General features: G+C 44.1%; 1 protein-coding gene across 13 annotated transcripts in view; it reads left to right on the forward strand.

The window, feature by feature from the left end:
* Window positions 1-19,417, forward strand: part of cnot4b (CCR4-NOT transcription complex, subunit 4b) — a 164,375-nt gene extending 144,958 nt beyond the window's left edge. For all 13 annotated transcript variants that reach the window (XM_078220269.1, XM_078220274.1, XM_078220271.1 and 10 more), the window contains one exon: window positions 18,214-19,417. In XM_078220269.1, the coding sequence (XP_078076395.1) occupies window positions 18,214-18,509 (296 nt within the window). In that variant the 3' untranslated portion in view covers window positions 18,510-19,417. The remainder of the gene's footprint in view (window positions 1-18,213) is intronic.
* The last annotated feature ends 3,768 nt before the right edge of the window (window positions 19,418-23,185 follow it).

The raw sequence follows: 23,185 nt of genomic DNA on the forward strand, positions 1-23,185 counted from the left end.
CACTTGTGGCCATGGAAACCAGATCCATTCTATAGCAGAGATTGGGGGTCCCCTGGTCAGGGAGAGAAGCTCTACGCTGGTGTATAATTCTCTCTGCCCTGTTTTCAGCTGAAGTTAATTTTATAGTAACTTTGCTTCCACCTAACCAGCTAAACTACTCCAGATGGTGTCACAGCATTATTTTAAAGATTCTTGTACACTGACATGAAGAGCGCTGAAAGAAAAGAATGTCCAGTTGATGGGTTGAATGTGATTTCCAGGTACTGCCTGAACATAAAATAATGGTGGAACAGAAACCAGTGTTAAATTTCTCAGGTATGCAAATATATTCACAGAATGGAGAGAGACAACAAAGTTTTCAGGGAGCTCTGCAATCATGAAGCTGTTCATTTCCAACCAAAACCTCTTAAAGCCTCTGTTTAGTGTTGGCTGTATAGTATTCTGGGGCTAGAATTGAGCTGCTGATTTCAGAGATTCATCACTCTTGTGGCTGGACTTCGGCATCTGATCTCCATTCTGCCCTGTCAAATTCTCGTGATCTTGCAGCTGAGAAGAATTTAACAGTAAGCGGATCATAGCACAGCCCCTCTAAGTAAGGCAGCAGCTGCCCTGTATCTTACCCTACCACCTTCATGTGAGTCTGAATGAGTTGGTCACAACCAATTAAAAGCTGCATTTTACAAAGCAAAATTATTGTACCTGATGCCAGATGAGTACACCTTAACAGGTCTGCCTTGTAATAAGTCATAGTCACAGATAGGCACCATCAGGCAATTAAGTGTATGCGGGCTCTCCATAGTGTAATCTAGTCAGTCCCATTGCCCTGCTGTATTTCCATAGCCCTGCGTGTGCCCATCCAGTTTGCTTTGGAAATTATTGATCATATCAGCCTCCTCCATCCTCATGGAAGCATGTTCCAGATTGTTAGCATTTGCTGTTTAAAGTTTCTTCCCCTTTTAACACTCTGCATTCTCTTCCCCAAACCTTAAATCTCAGAATCTTGAGGTATACACTTCCAAAGGCAGTCAATGGTGAGTCTGGTTCAGGTCAGTTGAAATGCTTTGATTTACTGCCAGGCTCAGGTTATCTCAATACCTTTGATCTGAGTGGCTCAGCCCTTCACACACTTGACTTTTTGACCTGGAGATGGTTTGACCTTTTCCTGGTAACTTGAACTTCCCATGTCGCAATTTACTGATATAATTTAATTGGTTGTAAATATTACATAAAGTAAGATTCTAAATAACCAAAGATCTTGTTGCATGGTGCACAGTTGATGCAATGCAACATGGGGTGCTGGCAAATGTGGTGTCTCCAGTGTTAACTTTAAAAGTTTATTTATTAGTGTCACAGTAGCCTTATATTAACACTGCAGTGAAGTTACTGTGAAATTCCCCTAGTTGCCACGCTTCAGTGCCTGTTTGGGTACAGCACAGGAACAGGCCCTTCGGCCCTCCAAGCCTGCACCGATCATGTGTTCCTAACTAGACCATCCATTTGTATCACACTATTCCCAGTCTGTTCATGTGGCTATCTAGATAAGTCTTAAATGATCCTAGCGTGTCTGCCTCAACCACCTTGCTTGGTAGTGCATTCCAGCACACCCCCCCCCCCCCCCCCCCCTGTAAAAAATGTCCCCCGCATATCTGTATTGAACCTTGCTCCCCTTACCTTGAACTTGTGACCCCTTGTGTTTGTCATTTCTGACCTGGGAAAAAGCTTCCAACTGTTCACCCTATCTATGCCCTTCATAATTTTATAAACTTCGATTAGGTCGCCCATCAACCTCCGTCTTTCCGGGGAGAACAACCCTCGTTTACTCAATCTCTCCTCATAGCTAATACCCTCCATACCAGGCAACATCCTGGTAAACCTTTTCTGCACCCTCTCCAAAGCCTCCACGTCCTTCTGGTAGTGTGGCGACCAGAACTGGACGCAGTATTCCAAATGTGGCCTAACCAACATTCTATATAACTGCAATATCATATGCCAACTTTTATACTCTATGCCTCGTCCAATAAAGGCAAGCATGCCTTCACCTTTTCCACCTGTGCTGCCACCTTTAAGGATCAGTGGACTTGCACACCCAGATCCCTCTGTGTGTCTATACTCCTGATGGTTCTGCCATTTATTGTATAGCTCCCCCCTGCATTAGACCTACCAAAGTGCATCACTTCGCATTTATCTGGATTAAATTCCATCTGCCATTTCTCCGTCCAATTTTCCAGCCTACCTATATCCTGCTGATTTCTCTGACAATGTTCATCACTATCCGCAACTCCAGCAATCTTTGTTGTCTGCAAACTTACTAATCAGACCAGCTACATCATCTTGCAAATCATTTATATATTTATATATATATATATTATATATTATATGTATATATTATATATATATATTATATATATATATATATATATATATTATATATATTATATTATATATATATTATATATATATATCTTATATATATCTTATATATATATCTTATATATATATCTAATATATATATCTATATCTATATATCACAAACAGCAGGTACACTGAGGGAGAATTTAGCATGGCCATAGAACATAGAAAGCCACAGCACAAACAGGCCCTTCGGCCCACTAGTTGCGCCGATCATATCCCTACCTCTAGGCCTATCTATAGCCCTCAATCCCATTAAATCCCATGTACTCATCCAGAAGTCTCTTAAAAGACCCCAACGAGTTTGCCTCCACCACCTCGACGTCAGCCGATTCCACTCACCCACCACCCTCTGAGTGAAAAACTTACCTCTGACATCTCCTCTGTACCTACCCCCCAGCACCTTAAACCTGTGTCCTCTCGTAGCAACCATTTCAGCCCTTGGAAATAGCCTCTGAGAGTCTACCCTATCCAGACCTCTCAACATCTTGTAAACCTCTATCAGGTCACCTCTCATCCTTCGTCTCTCCAGGGAGAAGAGACCAAGCTCCCTCAACCTGTCCTCATAAGGCATGCCCCCCAATCCAGGCACATCCTTGTAAATCTCCTCTGCACCCTTTCAATGGCTTCAACATCTTTCCTGTAATGAGGTGACCAGAACTGCGCGCAGTACTCCAAGTGGGGTCTAACCAGGGTCCTATAAAGCTGCAGCATTATCTCCCGACTCCTAAACTCAATCCCTCGATTAATGAAGGCTAGTACGCCGTACGCCGCCTTGACCGCATCCTCCACCTGCGAGGCCGATTTAAGAGTCCTATGGACCCGGACCCCAAGGTCCTTCTGATCCTCTACACTGCTAAGAATGGTACCCTTCATATTATACTGCTGCTTCATCCCATTGGATCTGCCAAAATGGATCACTACACACTTATCCGGGTTGAAGTCCATCTGCCACTTCTCCGCCCAGTCTTGCATTCTATCTATGTCTCGCTGCAACTTCTGACATCCCTCCAAACTATCCACAACACCACCTACCTTGGTGTCGTCAGCAAACTTACCAACCCATCCCTCCACTTCCTCATCCAGGTCATTTATGAAAATGACAAACAGCAAGGGTCCCAGAACAGATCCCTGGGGCACTCCACTGGTCACTGACCTCCATGCAGAGAAAGACCCCTCCACAGCCACTCTCTGCCTTCTGCAGGCAAGCCAGTTCTGGATCCACAAGGCAACAGCCCCTTGGATCCCATGCCCTCTCACTTTCTCAAGAAGTCTTGCATGGGGGACCTTATCGAACGCCTTGCTGAAATCCATATAGACCACATCCACCGCTCTTCCTTCGTCAATGTGTTTGGTCACATTTTCAAAGAACTCAACCAGGCTCGTAAGGCACGACCTGCCCTTGACAAAGCCGTGCTGACTACTTTTGATCATACTAAACTTCTCTAGATGATCATAAATCCTGTCTCTCAGGATCCTCTCCATCAACTTACCAACCACTGAGGTTAGACTCACCGGTCGGTAATTTCCCGGGCTGTCCCTGTTCCCTTTCTTGAATATAGGGACCACATCTGCAATCCTCCGGAACCTCTCCCGTCTCCATCGACGATGCAAAGATCATCGCCAAAGGCTCCGCAATCTCCTCCCTCGCCTCCCACAGTAACCTGGGGTACATCCCATCCGGTCCCGGCGACTTACCAACCTTGATGCCATTCAATAGTTCCAACACATCCTCTTTCTTTATGTCCACATGCTCGATCCTTTCTGTCCACCGCAAACCAGCAGTACAACCACCCAGATCCCTTTCCACCGTGAATACCGAGGTAAAGTATTCATTAAGCACCTCCGCCATTTCTAACGGTTCCGCACAAACTTTTCCCCCTTCACCTTTTAAGGGTCCTATGCCTTCACATCTCATCCTTTTACTCTTGACATATTTGTAGAAAGCCTTGGGATTCTCCTTAATCTTACCCGCCAAGGTCTTCTCATGACCCCTTCTCGCTCTCCTAATTTCCTTCTTAAGCTCCTTCCTACATCCCGTATACTCCTCTAAATCCTTAACACCAGTGCACCTAACCAGCATGTCTTTCAGACTGTGGGAGGAAACCGGAGCACCCGGAGGAAACCCACACAGACATGGGAAGAACATGCAGATTCCGCACAGTTACTGAAGCCAGGAATTAAACCCGGGGTCCCTGGCGTCGTGAGGCAGCAGTGTTAGTTTGTGTTATTAAGCCAATTGAATTTTAAAAATATCCTTTTATGATAACCATCCAAAGTGCACTTTCTAGGTGCCCCCTGCAGGCTCTGGCTCTCTAGCCTGCAGCCAATCAGGTGTTACGGATATACGAAATAAGAACAGGACTAGATCAGATGGCCTATCGAGCCTGCTCTGCCAATCAGTAAAATGACTTGCAACCAATTTCAGCTTTCACAGAATTGGCTTTAAGTTTCAAGATGTCAGTTTGTGTTAAGTTGACAAAATTCTGAGCTAATCTGATCAGGCCTGATTCTCCAACACTGTCTCAGCCATGTGGCACTTGTTACTAAATCTCATCTTGGCCTGACCCCCTTGTCCGGCAACTTCTGCTTTGAATATCTAGCCTTGTTCCAACCCTCTTACCACGTCTTCGAAATTATCAATTTCTCACTGAGATAGCTTCACTGCTTTCCTCACTTGGCCTCTGTACCAAATAATTTCTCATTCCTGGTGATTTCAATCTCCATTTCAACTCATCGTGCTGCGTTTGCTGCCCTCTTCTCCCTAAAGTTTTCCTTCCATTTGACCAGTCTCTTGACCTAGCCATCATGCACAGTCTTGCCAGTCTCATCCTATTAATCATAGATAAGTCCATCTGTGATCACTTGCTTGTTTAATCTTTCACCCACATTCTCCCCATCAGCCCTGGGGAAATCCCAACTGCTTAACCTGTGGCCCTCTGTTCACCATAACATTTCTGCAGCTTCAGATTTGTTCAATCTCTTCCTTACCTCTGCCTTTGCCATAGTCCCCAATAAAACTATTACTCTCACTCAGCCTGGATGTCTGCCCTGGTTACAGCTCTCATCTCTGCTCCCATTGTCCAAGCGTATTGACTTGAAAGGATGTGGAAGACAAAGTATTTAGCCATCCATTGCCAGATCTGGTGGGACCACTTTAAGCACTGTTGGGTGCTACCCTTGCCTACTAAAACTGTTTATTATTTTGGAATTGTCCTCAGTGCACAGATAATTCCAACTTTTTTTCTCTCCTTTTATCATCTCCTCCATTTTTTTCCATCAATATGTGAGAAACCAGTTGACTACTTTTGCCACAAAAAACGGTACAGCACAGGAACAGGCCCTTCGGCCCACCAATTCTGTGCTGACACAGATGTCCCTCTAATCTTATTTTTTGTTGCTTCAATGTGGTCCATATCCCTCTATTCCGTGCCTATACATGTATCTATCCAGATGCCTCTTAAATGTTGTTTATAGAATCTGCTTCCACCATCTCCAGCAGCGCATTCCAGGCATTCACCACTCTGAAAAACTAAGATTGAAGCTATCTAATCAGTTGCCTCTGCTGTCTCCCTCCCTCCCTAGCCAACTGGGCCAAACTTCAGGACTAGGGTAGCAGAGAACCAGAATTAATATCTTTCTCCAGTTTGTCTCACATCTCCCCTTGTACTCTTTCTACACTTAGTTCCCTCCAGGTGTTGCCCCCTCTCCTTCAAACCTACCCCATCAAAATATTAAGCCTTGCTCCCAGGCAATATATAAATGCAAGTCTTCCTTTCATTTGCTTTCAATTAACCATTGAAGACCAATTAAGCTGTCCTGGAAATTCACCAAAAATTCAATTCCTTAGTCGTTGTCCAAGGCTGAACCAGTCCGTTGGCAATCATGACATCCTGTTTTAAATTGTGAAAACAAGAGAGAAAGCTGCTGACCCCAAAAGCACAGAATTCCAGTAATACTTCTAGAATTCTAAAAATGAAAAGCTTTATTTAAAAAGGAAAATAAATTAAGCACCCCCACCCCCCTGGGAAAAAAGACACCCTGCTTGTTCTAAAGTACTGGAGTAAAGTACCTTCTTGGCAACGTCCATGGGTTTTACCCAAGTTAAGGAATTGTTCACACTTTAATAAAGGTATACTGTACAATTTCTCAAACACTTCCACTCTTCGAAAGGGAGATTCATAAACAAACTCTCTTCCCAAAAATAGAGTCTTCTCACTCTGACTGCCTCCAAATCACAAACTCTGAGCAGCTCATACATAAGAGTTGGTCTTCAAGGCTCAAGTCTCCCACAACTAGCAAATCAGTTAAACTTCCCTCAAATATCCTTTGCCCCTTTCATCTCTGGTTCCGTTGTCCTCAAAAGATTCTCTGAACTCAACTTCTCCAAATATCAATCTTTCTTGTCTCCTATTTTGCTTCTACTTTTGGGTCAATAAAATTTAATACATCTTCTCCTAATGACTCATAGAATCATAGAAACCCTACAGTGCAGAAGGAGGCCATTCGGCCCATTGAGTCTGCACCGACCACAATCCCACCCAGGCCCTACCCCCATATACCTACATATTTGCCCGCTAATCCCTCTAACCTATGCATCTCAGGACACTAAGGGCAATTTTAGCATGGCCAATCAACCTAACCCGCACATCTTTGGACTGTGGGAAGAAACCGGAGCACCCGGAGGAAACACACGCAGACACGAGGAGAATGTGCAGACTCCACACAGACAGTGACCCAAGCCAGGAATCGAACCCAGGTCCCTGGAGCTGTGAAGCAGCAGTGCTAACCACTGTGCTACCGTGCCGCCCCATTGAATCTTTCTAAGATGCAAATGTTCCTCTGTCACCTCTGAACTCTCTTTTGAAATTCGGCAGCTGAAAAAACAAATTTCTCACAATGCAAAGTTTAGATCTAACTTATTTACTTGTAACTCAAGCTCTCCATACCCTCGCAGACAACCTGTCTCTAGTAACCTCCCCCCTGTTTTACCCTGGACACAGCACCCACGCACAACTTTTTTTTACCAACGCAGACAAACATTAAACCCCCCCTCAGAAAAAACCTCTCTTCCATGACAGCTCCATATCTTCTCCATCTTTCAGGTTACCTACTTCAACCACTGCAATACCTCACACCTCAGCTCATCTGCTGAGATCTTCACCCATATGTTTGTTAACTGTGGATTTGATTCGAATCTAAACTGGCCAGCCTGTCATCTTAACCCTACGTTAAACCCTAGGCCACCTAAATCCAGCTGCCAGTATCCTGACTGTCAGCAAGTCCCATTCACCTATCAACACTGTGCTTGCTGGCCGACGTTGACTCTAATCCGACAATGCTTTGATTTTAAAATTTTGTCCTTTGTTCAAACTCCTATCTCCAACTTATTCCAATTCTAGCGAGATTTGGACAGGCTGAGTGAGTGGGTGAGGATCTGGCAGATGGAGTATAAAGTTGACAAATGCGAGGTTATTCACTTTGGAGGAAATAATAGCAAATTGGATTATTATCTAAATGGAAAAAAATTACAACATGCTGCTGTGCAAAGGGACCTGGGGGTCCTTGTGCATGAGATGCAAAAACCTAGTCTGCAGGTGCAACAGGTGATCAAGAAGGCAAATGGGATGTTGGCCTATATCGCAAGGGGGATAGAATATAAAAATAGAGATGTCTTGCTGATCTGTACAGGGCATTGGTGAAGCCGCAGCTGGAATACTGTGTGCAGTATTGGTCCCCTTATTTGCGGAAGGATATATTGGCCTTGGAGGGAATGCAGAGAAGGTTCACCAGGTTGATACCAGAGATGAGGGGTGTTGATTATGAGGAGAGACTGAGCAGATTGGGTTTGTACTCGCTGGAATTTATGAGGCTGAGAGGGGATCTTATAGAGGCCTATAAGATAATGAAAGGGCTGGATAGGGTAGCGGTGGAGAGATTCTTTCCACTTAGAAAGGAAGCTAGAACTAGAGGGCACAGCCTCAAAATAAAGGGAGGTCAGTTTAGGACAGAGTTGAGGAGGAACTTCTTCTCTCAGAGGGTGGTGAATCTCTGGAATTCTCTGCCCACTGAAGTGGTGGAGGCTACCTCGTTGAATATGTTTAAATCACGGATAGATGGATTCCTGATCGGTAAGGGAATTAGGGGTTATAGCGATCAGGCCGGTAAGTGGAACTGATCCACTTCAGATCAGCCATGATCTTAATGAATGGCGGGGCAGGCTCGAGGGGCTAGATGGCCTACTCCTGCTCCTATTTCTTACGTTCTTACACCCCTGAGATCTCTGCACTCTTTAGTTCTGACCTCTTGCACATTCCTGATTTTCATTGCTCCACTATTGGTAACTTTCTGCACCTGTTTGGGTCCGAAGCACTAGAATTCCCTCTTGAAACCTTGCCATTTTTCTTCTTAACCTCCTTTTTCTTCCTGTAATGTATTCCTTTGAACTTACCTCTTTGACTAAGCCTGCCCGCCCTTATGTGGCTTGCTGTCAGTTTCTTTGGTAGCACCCCCTGTGAAGCATCTTGGGATGTTTTCTTATAAAAGCACTATCAAAATGCAAGTTGTTCCAATTAAACTTCACCATGGCTTATTGGAAAGTTTTAGATGTTTTCTGGTAGTGTTACATGCTCCTGTGTGTGAATTCTGTGCTTTTTATTCTAACAACTTTAGAGGAATATTTACCATTTGCTGCCAGCTTATGAGACAGTGAAGGAGATTCTTATAATCGCATTCATGTAATTTTACTGTACATCGAAAAAGTGTAACAGGAGGGTTCATTATGTAATGTCAGTAAAACCATTAATTCTGGTTGAAATTTTAGGCTTGAATGTGGTGTGAAGCAGTACCATTTCTTACTGTGTCCTTCCAAACTTAGGAGTGATTCTAAAAAATTCATCGTGAGTTCGTGGGGGAGTCCACAACTTGAGGCTATAAACATGAGTCGCAAATAAATCCAGTGATGAATTCAGGAATGACTCGATTACCCACGAGTATTGTAAATGTGGATTTCAGTACCATGTGGAGTGGTTGAATTGGATTGAGATGATACTCGAAAGATAAAAGGATGGAAGGATATGATAGGTGTGATGAAATGGGTTGGAAGGCATTTCCTGTGAAGCATAAGCACTGACACAGAGCTAGAATCATTAGAATCATCGATGCAGTGCAAAAGGAGCCTATTTGGCCTGTCAAGTGCACCGACACTCTGACAGAACATTTACCCAGGCCCTGTCCCCATAACCCCATGTATTTACCCCATTAATCCCCCTAACCTATATATATTTGGACACTAAGGGGCAATTTAGCATGGCTGATCAACCTAACCCGCACATCTTTGGACTGTGGGAGGAAACTGGAGCACCCGGAGGAGAAACAAGCAGACGCTGGGAGAACGTGCAAACTCCACACAATCACCCAAGGTCAAATGAGCCCGGATCCTTGGTGCTGCAAGGTAACAGTGCTAACCACTGTGCCACCCATGCCATCCTACACCGGTATGCTGAATGGTGTGCTTCTGGCTATAAAATTTGATCAGCAAAGGTGTGCCATTTGAGTAAAGTACAGGTGGATACAGGTCTGTCATGCTGAGAAACTGAGAGCTAAAGTGTCCTGCATCTCTGGCATCTTCTAATACATGTCAGAATATATAGAGCTGGGCAATGAGTTGTTCCCAGGAAAATGTAAGAATTGAAAGGTTGTAGCCATTAAGGAAGAGTGCACAGAAGAAGACTTTTTTTCCTACCGAAAAGAGAAGGCTGAGGCTAATCAAATGCGAAGATTTAAAATTATGAAGGTGTTTCATATAGACATTAGAGATGTTTGTTCATTTTATTTGAATATTTTTGTTCAGTTCAAGAAATATTGGGGGTGGGGGCTGGAGAGGTGTGTGGGGAAAGAATGTTTAATATGTGTGTGTATTGAAGCTTCCAGAAAAATCTAAAAATCCAGACTGATATTAACTGGGATCATTTTCAGTTGGAGCGTATCTGTGCTAGGAAAGGAAGTGGTGATTATGCTGAATGCAGCAGGGAATTGGTAAACAGGGACCACGTGTTGGGGTAGGGGTTAGAAAGTCTAAAAGAGATTTTCTCACTTCACGCATCTATCTCCAGTTCGAGCAAGTGTTCAGAATGCAAAACTAAGTAAAGCTTATTGAAAGACAACCAGCTCGCTAGGATCTGGAAGGAGAAAAGCCAAGTTAATGCTTCAGGTGTGGAGTGGGGACGTAATTGCCAGTTGTGGTCAAATGACTGTGCCTCGGCTCTCATTAACAGAATGGGCCCTTCGGTACAAGACACAACTTCTGCAGAACTCTTTAAGCCAGCAAGAGACTACCTACAAGAGGTGGGGGGGAAATGGGAGAAATTGACTGCTGAAAAATCTTGAACTCTTTGATCATTGTTTCCTGGTTGGTCTATAGAAAATTTAGTGATTGCCACAGGGGAAACTAGTAATGATGAATATTATCAAAATGCCCCTATTTCAGTGTTCTGTTAATTCAGACGTTAACCAGCAATATGGGTGGTGTGGTGGCACTGCTGCCTCACAGCTCCTGGGACTCTGGTTCAGTTTTGGCCTTGAGTGACTGCCTGTGTGGAGTTTGCGTGTGTGTGTCCCCACAGTCCAACGATGTGCTGGGTAGGTCGATTGGCCATGCTAAATCGTCCCTTAGTGTCCCAGGATCTGTAGTTAGGGGGATTAGCACGGTAAATGCAGGGTTACAGAGACAGGGCAGGGGGTGGACGTGGGTAAGATGCTCTGTGAGAGTTGGTGCAGATTTGATGGGCTTAATGTCTTCCTTCCGTACTGTAGGAATTCTGTGGGAATATTTCCCTATGATTACAGTCTGAATTCTAAATTGGGACAGCAGATGGTTGATGTAAATATCAGGAATAGCCTCTCGCCTTGTATCCAGAAACTCAGCTTCATAATGAGTCAGGTGTCCCTTGTATCTCCTGAATTAATATATTTTTAAATTAATTTACGGGACATGGGCATCGCTGGCTGGTCAACATTTATTGCCCATCCCTAGTTGCCTTTGGAGGGTAGTCGAGAGTCAACCACATTGCTGTGGCTCTGGAGTCATGTGTAGGCCAGACCAGGTAAGGACGGCAGATTTCCTTCCCTAAATGACAGTGAATCAGGTGGGTTTTTCTGACAGTGGCCAGTGGTTTCATAGTCATCGGTAGATTCTTAATTCCAGATATTTTTTGTTGAATTCAAATTCTATCAGGTGCCATGGTGGGATTCGAACTCGGGTCCCCAGAACATTAGCTGAGTTTCTGGATTAATAATCCAGCGATAATACCACTCGGCTATTGCCTTCCCTGTACACCTGGATTCTATTCCTTGACAATTAGTAAATCAATCCATGGAATGATAACCTACAGAGTTAAATGTCTTCACATCGGGCTTCCAATCAATGAGTGACCTTCAGGTTAAAGATGAGAGTTTAATGAAATTTCCTTTCCTATTATTTCATTGTGCTGACACTAGGATTTCAGTGGAGTGTAATGGGTGCGTAATATTTTCCTACTCCCTTAACTTGAACTGTATAAATCATGCAGTAGAATGATTATAAATACTGCTCTAAATTCATGTTGAGCTGTATAACAAAACTGGTGTTGGTGGGGACAGGTCTCTCTCTATAACATTGGGGAACATAGAACAGTACAGCACAGTACAGGCCCTTCGGCCCTCGATGTTGTGCCGAGCTTTGTCTGAAACCAAGATCAAGCTATCCCACTCCCTATCATTCTGGTGTGCTCCATGTGCCTATCCAATAACCGTTTGAAAGTTCCTAAAGTGTCCGACTCCACTATCACAGCAGGCAGCCCATTCCACACCCCAACCACTCTCTGCGTAAAGAACCTACCTCGGACATCCCTCCTATATCTCCTACCATGAACCTTATAGTTATGCCCCCTAGTAACAGCTACGTCCACCCGAGGAAATAGTCTCTGAACGTCCACTCTCTCTATCCCCCTCATCATCTTATAAACCTCTATTAAGTCACCTCTCGGCCTCCTCCGCTCTAAAGAGAAAAGCCCTAGCTCCCTCAACCTTTCCTCATAAGACCTACCCTCCAAACCAGGCAGCGTCCTGGTAAATCTCCTCTGTGCACTCTCCAATGCTTCCACATCCTTCTTATAGTGAGTGACCAGAACTGCACACAATATTCCAAATGTGGTCTCACCAAGGTCCTGTACAGTTGCAGCATAACCCCACGGCTCTTAAACTCCAACCCCCTGTTAATAAACGCTAACACACTATAGGCCTTCTTCACGGCTCTATCCACTTGAGTGGCAGCCTTCAGAGATCTGTGGATATGAACCCCAAGATCTCTGTTCCTCCACATTCCTCAGAACCCTGTCGTTGACCCTGTAATCCACATTCAAATTTGTCCTACCAAAATGAATCACCTCGCACTTATCAGTTAAACTCCATCTGCCATTTTTCGGCCCAGCTCTGCATTTTATCAATGTCTCTTTGCAGCCTACAACAGCCCTCCACCTCATCCACGACTCCACCAATCTTGGTGTCATCAGCAAATTTACTGACCCACCCTTCAGTCCCCTCCTCCAAATCATTGATAAAAATCACAAATAGCAGAGGACCCAGCACTGATCCCTGTGGTACACCGCTGGTAACTGGCCTCCAGTCTGAAAATTTTCCGTCCACCACCACCCTCTGTCTTCTATGAGATTTCCACTCTCAGATTTCCACTCCATCTGATGAAGGAGCAGCGCTCCGAAGGCTAATGGGATTTGCTACCAAATAAACCTGTTGGACTTTAACCTGGTGTTGTTAAAACTCTTTCTATGAGATAGCCAGTTAATTATCCAATCGGACAAATTTCCCTCTATCCCACACCTCTTTACTTTCTTCATGAGCCTACCATGGGGAACATTATCAAACGCCTTACTAAAATCCATATACACGACATCAACTGCTCTACCTTCATCTACACACTTAGTTACCTCCTCAAAGAATTCAGTCAAACTTGTGAGGCAAGACTTACCCTTCACAAATCCGTGCTGACTATCACGGATTAAGCTGCATCTTTCCAAATGGTCATAAATCCTATCCCTCAGGACCTTTTCCATTAACTTACTGACCACCGAAGTAAGACTAACCGGCCTATAATTACCAGGGTCATTTCTATTTCCTTTCTTCAACAGAGGAACAACAATCGCCACTCTCCAGTCCTCTGGCACTATCCCCGTGGAAAGTGAGGACCCAAAGATCAAAGCCAAAGGCTCTGCAATCCCATCCCTTGCCTCCCAAAGAATCCTAGGATATATCCTATCTGGCCCAGGGGACTTATCAACCCTCAGGTTTTTCAAAATTGCTAATACACCTTCCCTCAGAACATCGACCTCCTCCAGCCTATCAGCCTGTATCCCACTCTCATCCTCAAAAACATGGTCCCTCTCCTTGGTGAACACTGAAGAAAAGTATTCATTCATCGCCTCTCCTATCTCTTCTGACTCCATGCACAAGTTCCCACTACTATCCTTGACCGGCCGTAACCTCACCCTGGTCATTCTTTTATTCCTCACATAAGAGTAAAAAGCCTTGGGGTTTTCCTTGATCCAACCCGCCAAGGACTTCTCATGTCCCCTCCTAGCTCTCCTAAGCCCTGTTTTTAGCTCATTCCTTGCTACGTTGTAACCCTCAAGCAACCCAACTGAACCTTGTTTTCTCATCCTTACATAGGCTTCCTTTTTCCTCTTGACAAGACATTCAACCTCTTTTGTGAACCACGGTTCCCTCACTCAGCCATTTCCTCCCTGCCTGACAGGGACATACCTATCAAGGACACACAGTATTTGTTCCTTGAACAAGCTCCACTTTTCTTTTGTACCTTTCCCTGACAGTTTCTGTTCCCATCTTATGTTCCCTAATTCTTGCCTAATTGCATCATAGTTACCCCTCCCCCAATTATAAATCTTGCCCTGCCGTAAGGCCCTATCCCTCTCCATTGCAATAATGAAAGACACCGAATTGTGGTCACCATCTCCAAAGTGCTCTCCCACAACCAAATCTAACACTTGGCCCAGTCCATTACCCAGTACCAAGTCCAATGTGGCCCCACCTCTTGTCGGCCTATTCACATATTGTCAGGAAACCCTCCTGCACACACTGTACAAAAACTGCCCCATCCGAACTATTCGACCTATAAAGATTCCAATCAATATTTGGAAAGTTAGTCACCCATGACAACTACCCTGTGACCTCCACACCTATCCATAATCTGCTTTGCAATTTCCTCCTCCACATCTCTATTACTATTTGGGGGGCCTATAGAAAACCCCCAACATCGTGACCGCTCCTTTCCTATTTCTAACTTCAGCCCATATTACCTCAGTAGGCAGATCCCCCTCGAACTGCCTTTCAGCAGCCGTTAAACTATCCTTGATTAACAATGCTACTTCTCCACCTCTTTTACCACCTTCCCTACTCTTACTGAAACATCTATACCCCGGGACTTCCAACAACCATTCCTGTCCCTGTTCTAACCATGTTTCCGTAATGGCCACAACATCGTAGTCCCAAGTACCAATCCACGCTCCAAGTTCACCTACTTATTCCGGATGCTCCTTGCATTGAAGTAGACACACTTCAACCCACCTTCCTGTCTGCCGGTACACTCCTGTGACCTTGATACCCTCTTTAGTACCTCGCTACACTCAACACTGACTTCTGGACTACAGCTCGTTTTCCCATGCCGCTGACAAATTAGTTTAAACCCCCCTGAAGAGCCGTAGCAAATTTCCCTCCCAGGATATTGGTGCCCCTCTGGTTCAGGTGCAAACCGTCCTGTTTGTACAGGTCCCACCTTCCCCAGAAGGTGCTCCAATTATCCATGTAACTGAAACCCTCCCTCCTACACCATCCCTGCAGCCATGTGTTTATCTGCACTCTCTCCCTGTTCCTCAACTCGCTAGCACATGGCACCGGCAACAAACCAGAGATGACAACATGGTTTGTCCTGGCTCTCAGCTTCCACCCTAGCTCCCTAAATTCCTGTTTTAAATCCCTGTCCCTTCTCTTACTGGTGGGGACAGATCTGTCACTTTATCACACTGGGATACAGTACTGGTGGTCAGATCTGTCATTTCATAATAATGGGGTACAGTACTGGTGAGATCAGATCTGTCCGTCACTATAAAACTGGGGACAATGCTGGTGGGGACAGGCCTGTCATTGTGTAACACTGGGATACAGTACTGGTCTGTAACTAACACTGGGGTAGAGATCCGGTGGTATATGAAGTGTATTTATTATTTTTACTTCTACACTAAGCTTGGAGACAGCACTTGGAACATGGCAGACTTGCAACAGTGATCAGCAATTTTTATTCCATCCTTCTCTTCCAGCTGCTGACTGGCCTGAGCTAGCTCCAACATTTTGTGCTTTTAAATTTACAGCATGATGGTTTTCTTTTTAATTCCCTCTAGATGTGAAGTGTAGCGACTGTTGTTTGAATCAGTTCTACTTTCATAAGCATATCTCCAATTATTGGAACCAGATTAATGTTCAGGGGGCAGGAAAAAAGGGACGGCACGGTAGCACAGTGGTTAGCACTGCTGCCTCACAGCGCCAGGGACCCGGGCTCGATTCCAGGCTTGGGTCACTGTCTGTGTGGAGTTTGCACATTCTCCCCGTGTCTGCATAGGTTTTCTCCAGGTGCTCTGATTTCCTCCCACAGTCCAAAGATGTGCGGGTTAGGTGGATTGGCCATGCTAAACTGCCCCTTAATGTCAGGGGGACTACATAAGAACATAACATAAGAACATAAAAAATAGGAGCAGGAGTAGGCCATCTAGCCCCTCAAGCCTGCCCCGCCATTCAATAAGATCATGGCTGATCTGAAGTGGATCAGTTCCACTTACCCACCTGATCCCTATAACCCCTAATTCCCTTACTGATCATCTATCTATCCGTGATTTAAACATATTCAACGAGGTAGCCTCCACCACTTCAGTGGGCAGAGAATTCTAGCTAGGGTAAATGCATGGGGTTATGGGGATGGGGTCTGGGTGGGATTATGGTCGGTGCAGACTCGATGGGTTGAATGGCCTCCTGCACTGTTAGGATTCTATGGAAGCAGAACAGTGTACAGCTATGCAGGATGTTAGAGTTGGTAAATGCTATACTAACGCCTTCCCCCGGTCCATAGAGCAGACAGATGTGTTTCCATGGTGAATGTTGGGATACCTGAGTGTTTGCATTTGTATTGCACCTGTCACATTCCCTGGATCACAATGACTAGATTCCTTTTGAAGTGTTTTCTTCGTGATGTCGAAATGCAGCAGCCCCATGAGCAAAGTCTCATAATCAAAAAAATGGTCAGATAATCTGTTTATGACGCTGTCTGAGGGATAAATATTGGCCGTTATACCAGTCGAGCTCTCTGCTCCTCTTCCAATATTGTTATGGGATCTTTTATACCCACCTGAAGCATGAGATTCCTTCCTTGATCCCTTTCCTATTCATGTTATTCCTTCTCATTGACAATTAGCAAATGCAAGCAGTTTCCATCTGTGTGTGAATATTAACCAGCTGTGGTCCCACTATTGGCTGAGGCTTGTTGCTGTATGTCTCATGCTGTGCCCTGCTCTAGTGTTTATTTCCTCCTTTATTGTAAGCCAAATGCATTTACTTAGTTCAATCATGCCAGGACCCCTCCTGTCAACCTGCTTGACAATGTGGTCAGACTTATTCTGATTCTGAGAAACCTCTGCATTCTGTAACTCCATGTTGAACTTCCCATGCCACGTTAGATCTGTCTTTTTCCAACCACAAGACTATATTTTTTTCTGAGCTTAGTTGTCTGCTTTTGAAGGCCTCTCTTCAAATCTAGGATGGTTCAGCTTTTTTCATCAGCCCCTTCCTCAAAGACACCTCCTGTCACAGAAAATGGACTTTATAATCCTCACTCTACTTCTCCAGTCTCTCCTGGACCCACCCTGATTTGCTGAGTCCCCATCAAGTGTTTGCTCAATGTCAGAGGATTGTTGGTTTTTCATCTCTAACTTTGTGGAACCCTTCCAAAATCCATTTAAACTTTGTGCCTCTGCGTTGCTTTCAAAATTTCCTTTTTTTTTTAAAAGATCCTTTTTTAAAATTAAGGTCTTTGATCTGTTCTCCCCTTCTTTAGTTGCTTCCACCCAGCTCAGATTCTATAATGCATTCCTAGCTCAGCCTCATCCTCCTGCCCCATATGTCGTCTAACTATTGAATAACCTCCATCATTAGAGAGGCCAAATGTCAACAAGGGCACATTGACAGGGACTTTCCCTGTGTCGGTGTTTGAATATTTCAGCAAGCTGGCTCCCACTGGTGAGATGAAAAGCTAGGCTTGCTCTCCTTTGAGCAAAGAAATTTGGAAAGATTTCATTGAGAGCTGGGGGGTGCGGGTGGATGCGTGAGTGTTTTTTCTGCAGTTGTGATCTGGAATGTGCTGCCTTAAATGTTGATGGAGACAGATTAAATCATAACTTTAAAAAGAGAAATTGGTGTACACCTAAATGCTATGTATAGGGCTACAGGTGAGTGGGATTAATGCACAGCTCTTTTAAAGAACTGATTCAAGCACTGAAGAGTCATTCAGGCACTGAACGAGGCCATTTGGCCTATTGAATCCATACTGGCTGGGGCAATCCAGTTAATCCCATTCTCCAACTCTATTTCTGCATTTGTATAATTCTACCTCAGTATTGTAGACTGTTTGAGTGTATGATTGAACATTGAGTTCTCAAACTAGTGTCCAACATGTGTGTTTCCTCTCCACAGGTGTGCCAGCATCTACGGGGAACAGTTTAGACACTCTGCAGGATGAAAACCCTCCACATTGGCTGAAGTCGCTCCAGACGCTGACAGAAATAGACGGCCCCACAGCAGCACAGACCGGGCACAGTAACCCCTTCAACACACAGATACCCTTACACAGAGCTGGCTGGGCCCCCTACCCTCCACCTGCCAATCCCAGCAACTTTCACTCTCCCCCTCCAGGCTTCCAGACCACCTTCAGACCCCCCAACAAAACCCCCACAGATCTTCTACAGAGTTCTACATTAGATCGTCACTAAGGAAAACTGATTTATTCCCCTCTTCTCTTTCCCTCTCTTTCTCTTTCTTTTTTCTCTCTCCCTCAGTACGCATAATCTCAGTTCCTGATCAGTGCCAGATGCAATGCAATCGCAGCGTTACGTTAGAATTACCGGGAGATGTTTCTGCTCATCAGTCTCTTGACAGCATGGTCCCCTGCCTTGGGTGGACTGTAGTGCCTCCTGCTGACCAGTGTCTAATCCATGAGCTACCTAGAACAGTAGACTAATACAGCATTGAATGCGGTCATTTGGCCCCTTGTGCCTGTATCTCTTGCAATATCCAATTATGCATCACATTTCAGAAAAACCCACCAATGGTGGGTGAATGTGAAAACTACACTGTAAAACACACCCAGGAGAGCTGGTGTCAAAATTCACACTTAACATGTAATTAACAATGTTTAAGTTCATGGTCAGCAGGAGAGTGGCATTCTGGATAAGTGTTTTGATTCATGGTTATATATGGGCATGTAGCTGAGGAGTGGATGAGTTGACTAAAACAATTTGATTTTTTAATTTTGACTTTAGCTTAAATAATACAAGAAATATGTTTTAAAAAGCATTCACAAATTTAATACCTAGACAATAAAAACTGCTGAACACAGAATGGTATATACTCATTTCTTTATCTGTCTTTCTCTGTGTCTGTCTCTCTTGGCATTTAAAATTCACTGGAATGGGAGCTCTGGGATAGCACTGCATTGGGGGTCACTTCATTCATCAGGAGCACAACTTCTTGGAACTCTGCCTGCCGCTTCAAGTAATCTGTAGGTTCTGGACATCGTGCAGTATTTGAAGAGAGTGTGGTTAACCTTGACGCTAAAACTAAAAATGTACCTCTTCAGATTCGAAACTAAATCTTAAATAATAAAAGAAGAATACTTGACCCTGTCGCGTTTTGTCTACCTATGTGTCTGTTCTTGCATTCACTGACGTGCTTCTCTAACAATATGCAACATATCTGTGTCTGGTAGAGTACAATATAGTCAGTTTGGTGGAAGTCATATCTTGTACAGAATTTGTGTAGGGTGCCTGGGTAAGCCATTCACTCAGAGTACCAATGAACATTAAACTCAAAGACCTCCTGCGAATACTGATTAACATTTGAGGACCCTGTTTCTAATATTATCCACACAGCACCCATTCTAAATATTACCCAAATCCAGAGCAGCGCCTACAAATATTCAACCAATCCCATTCGACAATTGAACTAACTCCTGCGTTCCCTTGCAAATATTAACCCAACTTCCAAGCTTTTCCTATGCATCTTTGATCAATCCTGAGATCTCAGGATTGAGCAATTTGCATACCCTTTGGGAATAGTAACCCAAACTTGCACACCCCTAGCAATTCCTGAGAAGTCCCTGCTTTAGGTCCAAAATGCAAGAATATTATGTTTTTGTAGAAGGCATTTATTTTTGGAAACTGCAACAGAAGAGAAGGGCCACAAATACTAAAGTGGATGACCAACTGGAACAGACCTGTGCTTCAGTCTCAGACTAAATAGACTAAAAGTGAGGGTTGGGGCAACTAGGTGCATACAGAGTAATCTGCTTGTGTGCTATTGCAACAACAAACTTGTGTCTTTAGGGTTTTTAAAAAAATGTTTTACGGGAGTATTATATGAACAGAAGTTGACACCAAATGACATAGAAACATGAACATATAATCTAGAGCTTGGACAAAGCATTGAATTTTAAGTGTTTAAAGGTGAAGGGTTTATGGCGGAAATCCCAGAGCATAGGGCCTTGGCACAAAGCAGCTATCAATGGGGGAATGATCAAACTTGAGGATGCTCAAGAGACCAGAATCAGAAGAGCATAGATATCTTGGAGAATTATGGGGCTGGTGAAGGTTCAAGATGGGAAGATGCAAAACCAAGACCACAAAACATGTGATTTGAAGCTAATGAATGAGAATTTTAAAATCGAAGCATTTCTGGACTGAATAGATCAACTAGCACAATATTTGGTGAAACGTCTTGGTGCAAGGTAAGATCTGAACAGCAGATTTGGACAAGCTCAAGTTTAATGGAGCGTGGAAGAGGATGGCAAGGAGAAATAGGAATAATCGTGATCAGAGGTAATAAAGGAAAGGATGAGGGTTTCAATAACGGGAGCTGAGGAAGGGGCAGGATTAGCTGATATTACTGAGGTGGGAATAGGTAGTCTTTGTGATGAACACAGATGTGACTCAAAGTTTAGCTCAAATATGACAGGAGGGTTGTGCCCAGAAAGAGGGATGGAGTTGGTGTCGAGGAAACACGGGAGGGGTCCAAAGATGGGCTTCAGTTCCCCCCAATTTTTAGTTGGAGGAAGTTTTTGCTTATCCAGCACTGGATACCGGACAAGCTGTGTGACATTTCGGAGACACTGGAGGGGTTCATATAATGTCACACATAGCCAGATAGGTTGTCAAGAACCAATCTGCTTGTATGCAGAGACAGCTAGCTGATATAAATAACTTTTAAGTTGTTTCTATAACTGAGGTGTATTGGTTTTCCTGTGACTGTAATGCCTTGTCAAATAAGTAGCAGGCAGAATCTTACTGAGTAGAACCATAGACCCCTGAGTCCACTTAATTGCTCATTTTACTTGGCCAGATTAACTTATTCTCGTTTAAAATTGAGCTGAAGCAAACTTGAAGTTGGATACGCATTGTTAACTTTCTAACAAAGGAGCAAGAGTGACTGCAATGAATTAGAAATGTACTTATCTCTTTCTACTTTGTCCTCATCAAACACTCCCAAGATAGGTACAGTACGGGATGAAATACAGAATAAAGCTACCTCTACGCTGTCCCCCTCAAACACACCCAGGACAAGTATAGCTTGGGATTAGCTAGAGTAAAGCTACCTCTATACTGTCCCCATTAAATACTCCCAGGTACAGCATAAAGCTCATCTAACAGTCCCAGGACAGCTACAGCAGAGGGTTGGATACAAAGTAAAGCTCTCTTTACACTGTCCTCATCAAATATCCTCAGGGCATAGAATCAGAGGTTTACAGCATGGAAACAGGCCCTTTGGCCCAATTTGTCCATGCCACCCAGTTTTTAACCATTAAGCTAGTCCCAGTTGCTCATGTTTGGCCCATGTCTCTCCATACCACTCTTACCCATGTATCTATCTGAATGCTTTTTAAAAGACAAAATTGTACCCACCTCTACTACTACCTCTAGCAACTGGTTCTAGACTCCACCCTTGGTGTGAAAAAAATTGCCTCTGAATCCTTTTGTACCTTTCATCTTAAACCTATGCCGTCTAGTTTTAGACTCCCTTACTGTTGGGGAAAATATGTTGACTATCTATCTTATCTATGCTCCTCATTATTTTGTAGACCTCCAAAAGATCACCCCCGAAGCCGCCTACGCTCCAGGTTAAAAAAAAAGTCCTCGTCTGTCCAGCCTCTCATAACTCAAACCAAGTGTTAACTTTCCAACAAAGGAGCAAGAGTGACTGCAATAAATTAGAAATGTACTTATTTCACGGTAGCACAGTGGTTAGCACTGCTGCTTCACAGCTCCAGGGACCTGGGTTCGATTCCCGGCTTGTGTCACTGTCGGTATGGAGTTTGCACATTCTCCTCGTGTCTGCGTGGGTTTCCTCCGGGTGCTCCGGTTTCCTCCCACAGTCCAAAGATGTGCAGGTTAGGTTGATTGGCCATGCTAAAATTGTCCCTTAGTGTCCTGGGATGCGTAGATTAGAGGGATTAGCGGGTAAAATATATAGGGATATGGGGGTAGGGCCTGGGTGGGATTGTGGTTGGTGCAGACTCGATGGGCCAAATGGCCTCTTTCTGTACTGTAGGGTTTCTAAGCTTTCTAAGTCCTAGGAGCATCCTAGTAAATCTTTTCTGCACTCTTTCTAGTTTAATAATATCCTTTTTATACTAGGATGACCAGAACTGTACACAGTATTCCAAGTGTGGCCTTACCAATGTGTTGTACAACTCCAACAAGACATCCCAACTCCTGTATTCAGTGTTCTGACCAATGAATACTTTCTTCACCACTGTGCACCTGTGACTCCATTTTCAAAGAGCTATGAACCTGTACCCCTAGATCTCTTTGTTCTATAACTCTCCCCAATGCCCTACCATTAACTGAGTAAGTTCTGCCCTGGTTCGATCTACCAAAATGCATCACCTCACATTTATCTAAATTAAACTCCCATCTGCCATTCATCAGCCCACTGGCCCAATTGATCAAGATCCCATTGCAATCCTGGATGATAATCTTCACTGTCCACTGCGCCACCAATTCCTATCCAAATCATTTATATCAATGACAAGTAACAGTGGACCCAGCATCGATCCTGAGGCACATCACTGGTCACAGGCCTCCAGTTTGAAAAACAACCCTCTACAATCGCCCTCTGTCTTCTGTTGTCAAACCAATTTTGTATCCAATTGGCTCCCTCATCCTGCATCCTGAGATTTAACCTTATGCAACAACCTACCATGCGGTACCTTGTCAAAGGCCTCGCTAAAATCCACGTAGACAACATTGACTGCACTGCCCCAAGAAGGCCCTTGACCTTCTTGGTCACCCTTTCAAAAAACTTAATCAGATTTGTGAGATGTGATTTTCCATTCACAAAGCCATGTTGACTCTTCCTAATCATAAGAACATAAGATATAGGAGCAGGAGTAGGC

The sequence above is a fragment of the Mustelus asterias genome, chromosome 9 (genome assembly GCF_964213995.1).
Source record: "Mustelus asterias chromosome 9, sMusAst1.hap1.1, whole genome shotgun sequence".
In the NCBI taxonomy this organism is placed as follows: Eukaryota; Metazoa; Chordata; class Chondrichthyes; order Carcharhiniformes; family Triakidae; genus Mustelus; species Mustelus asterias.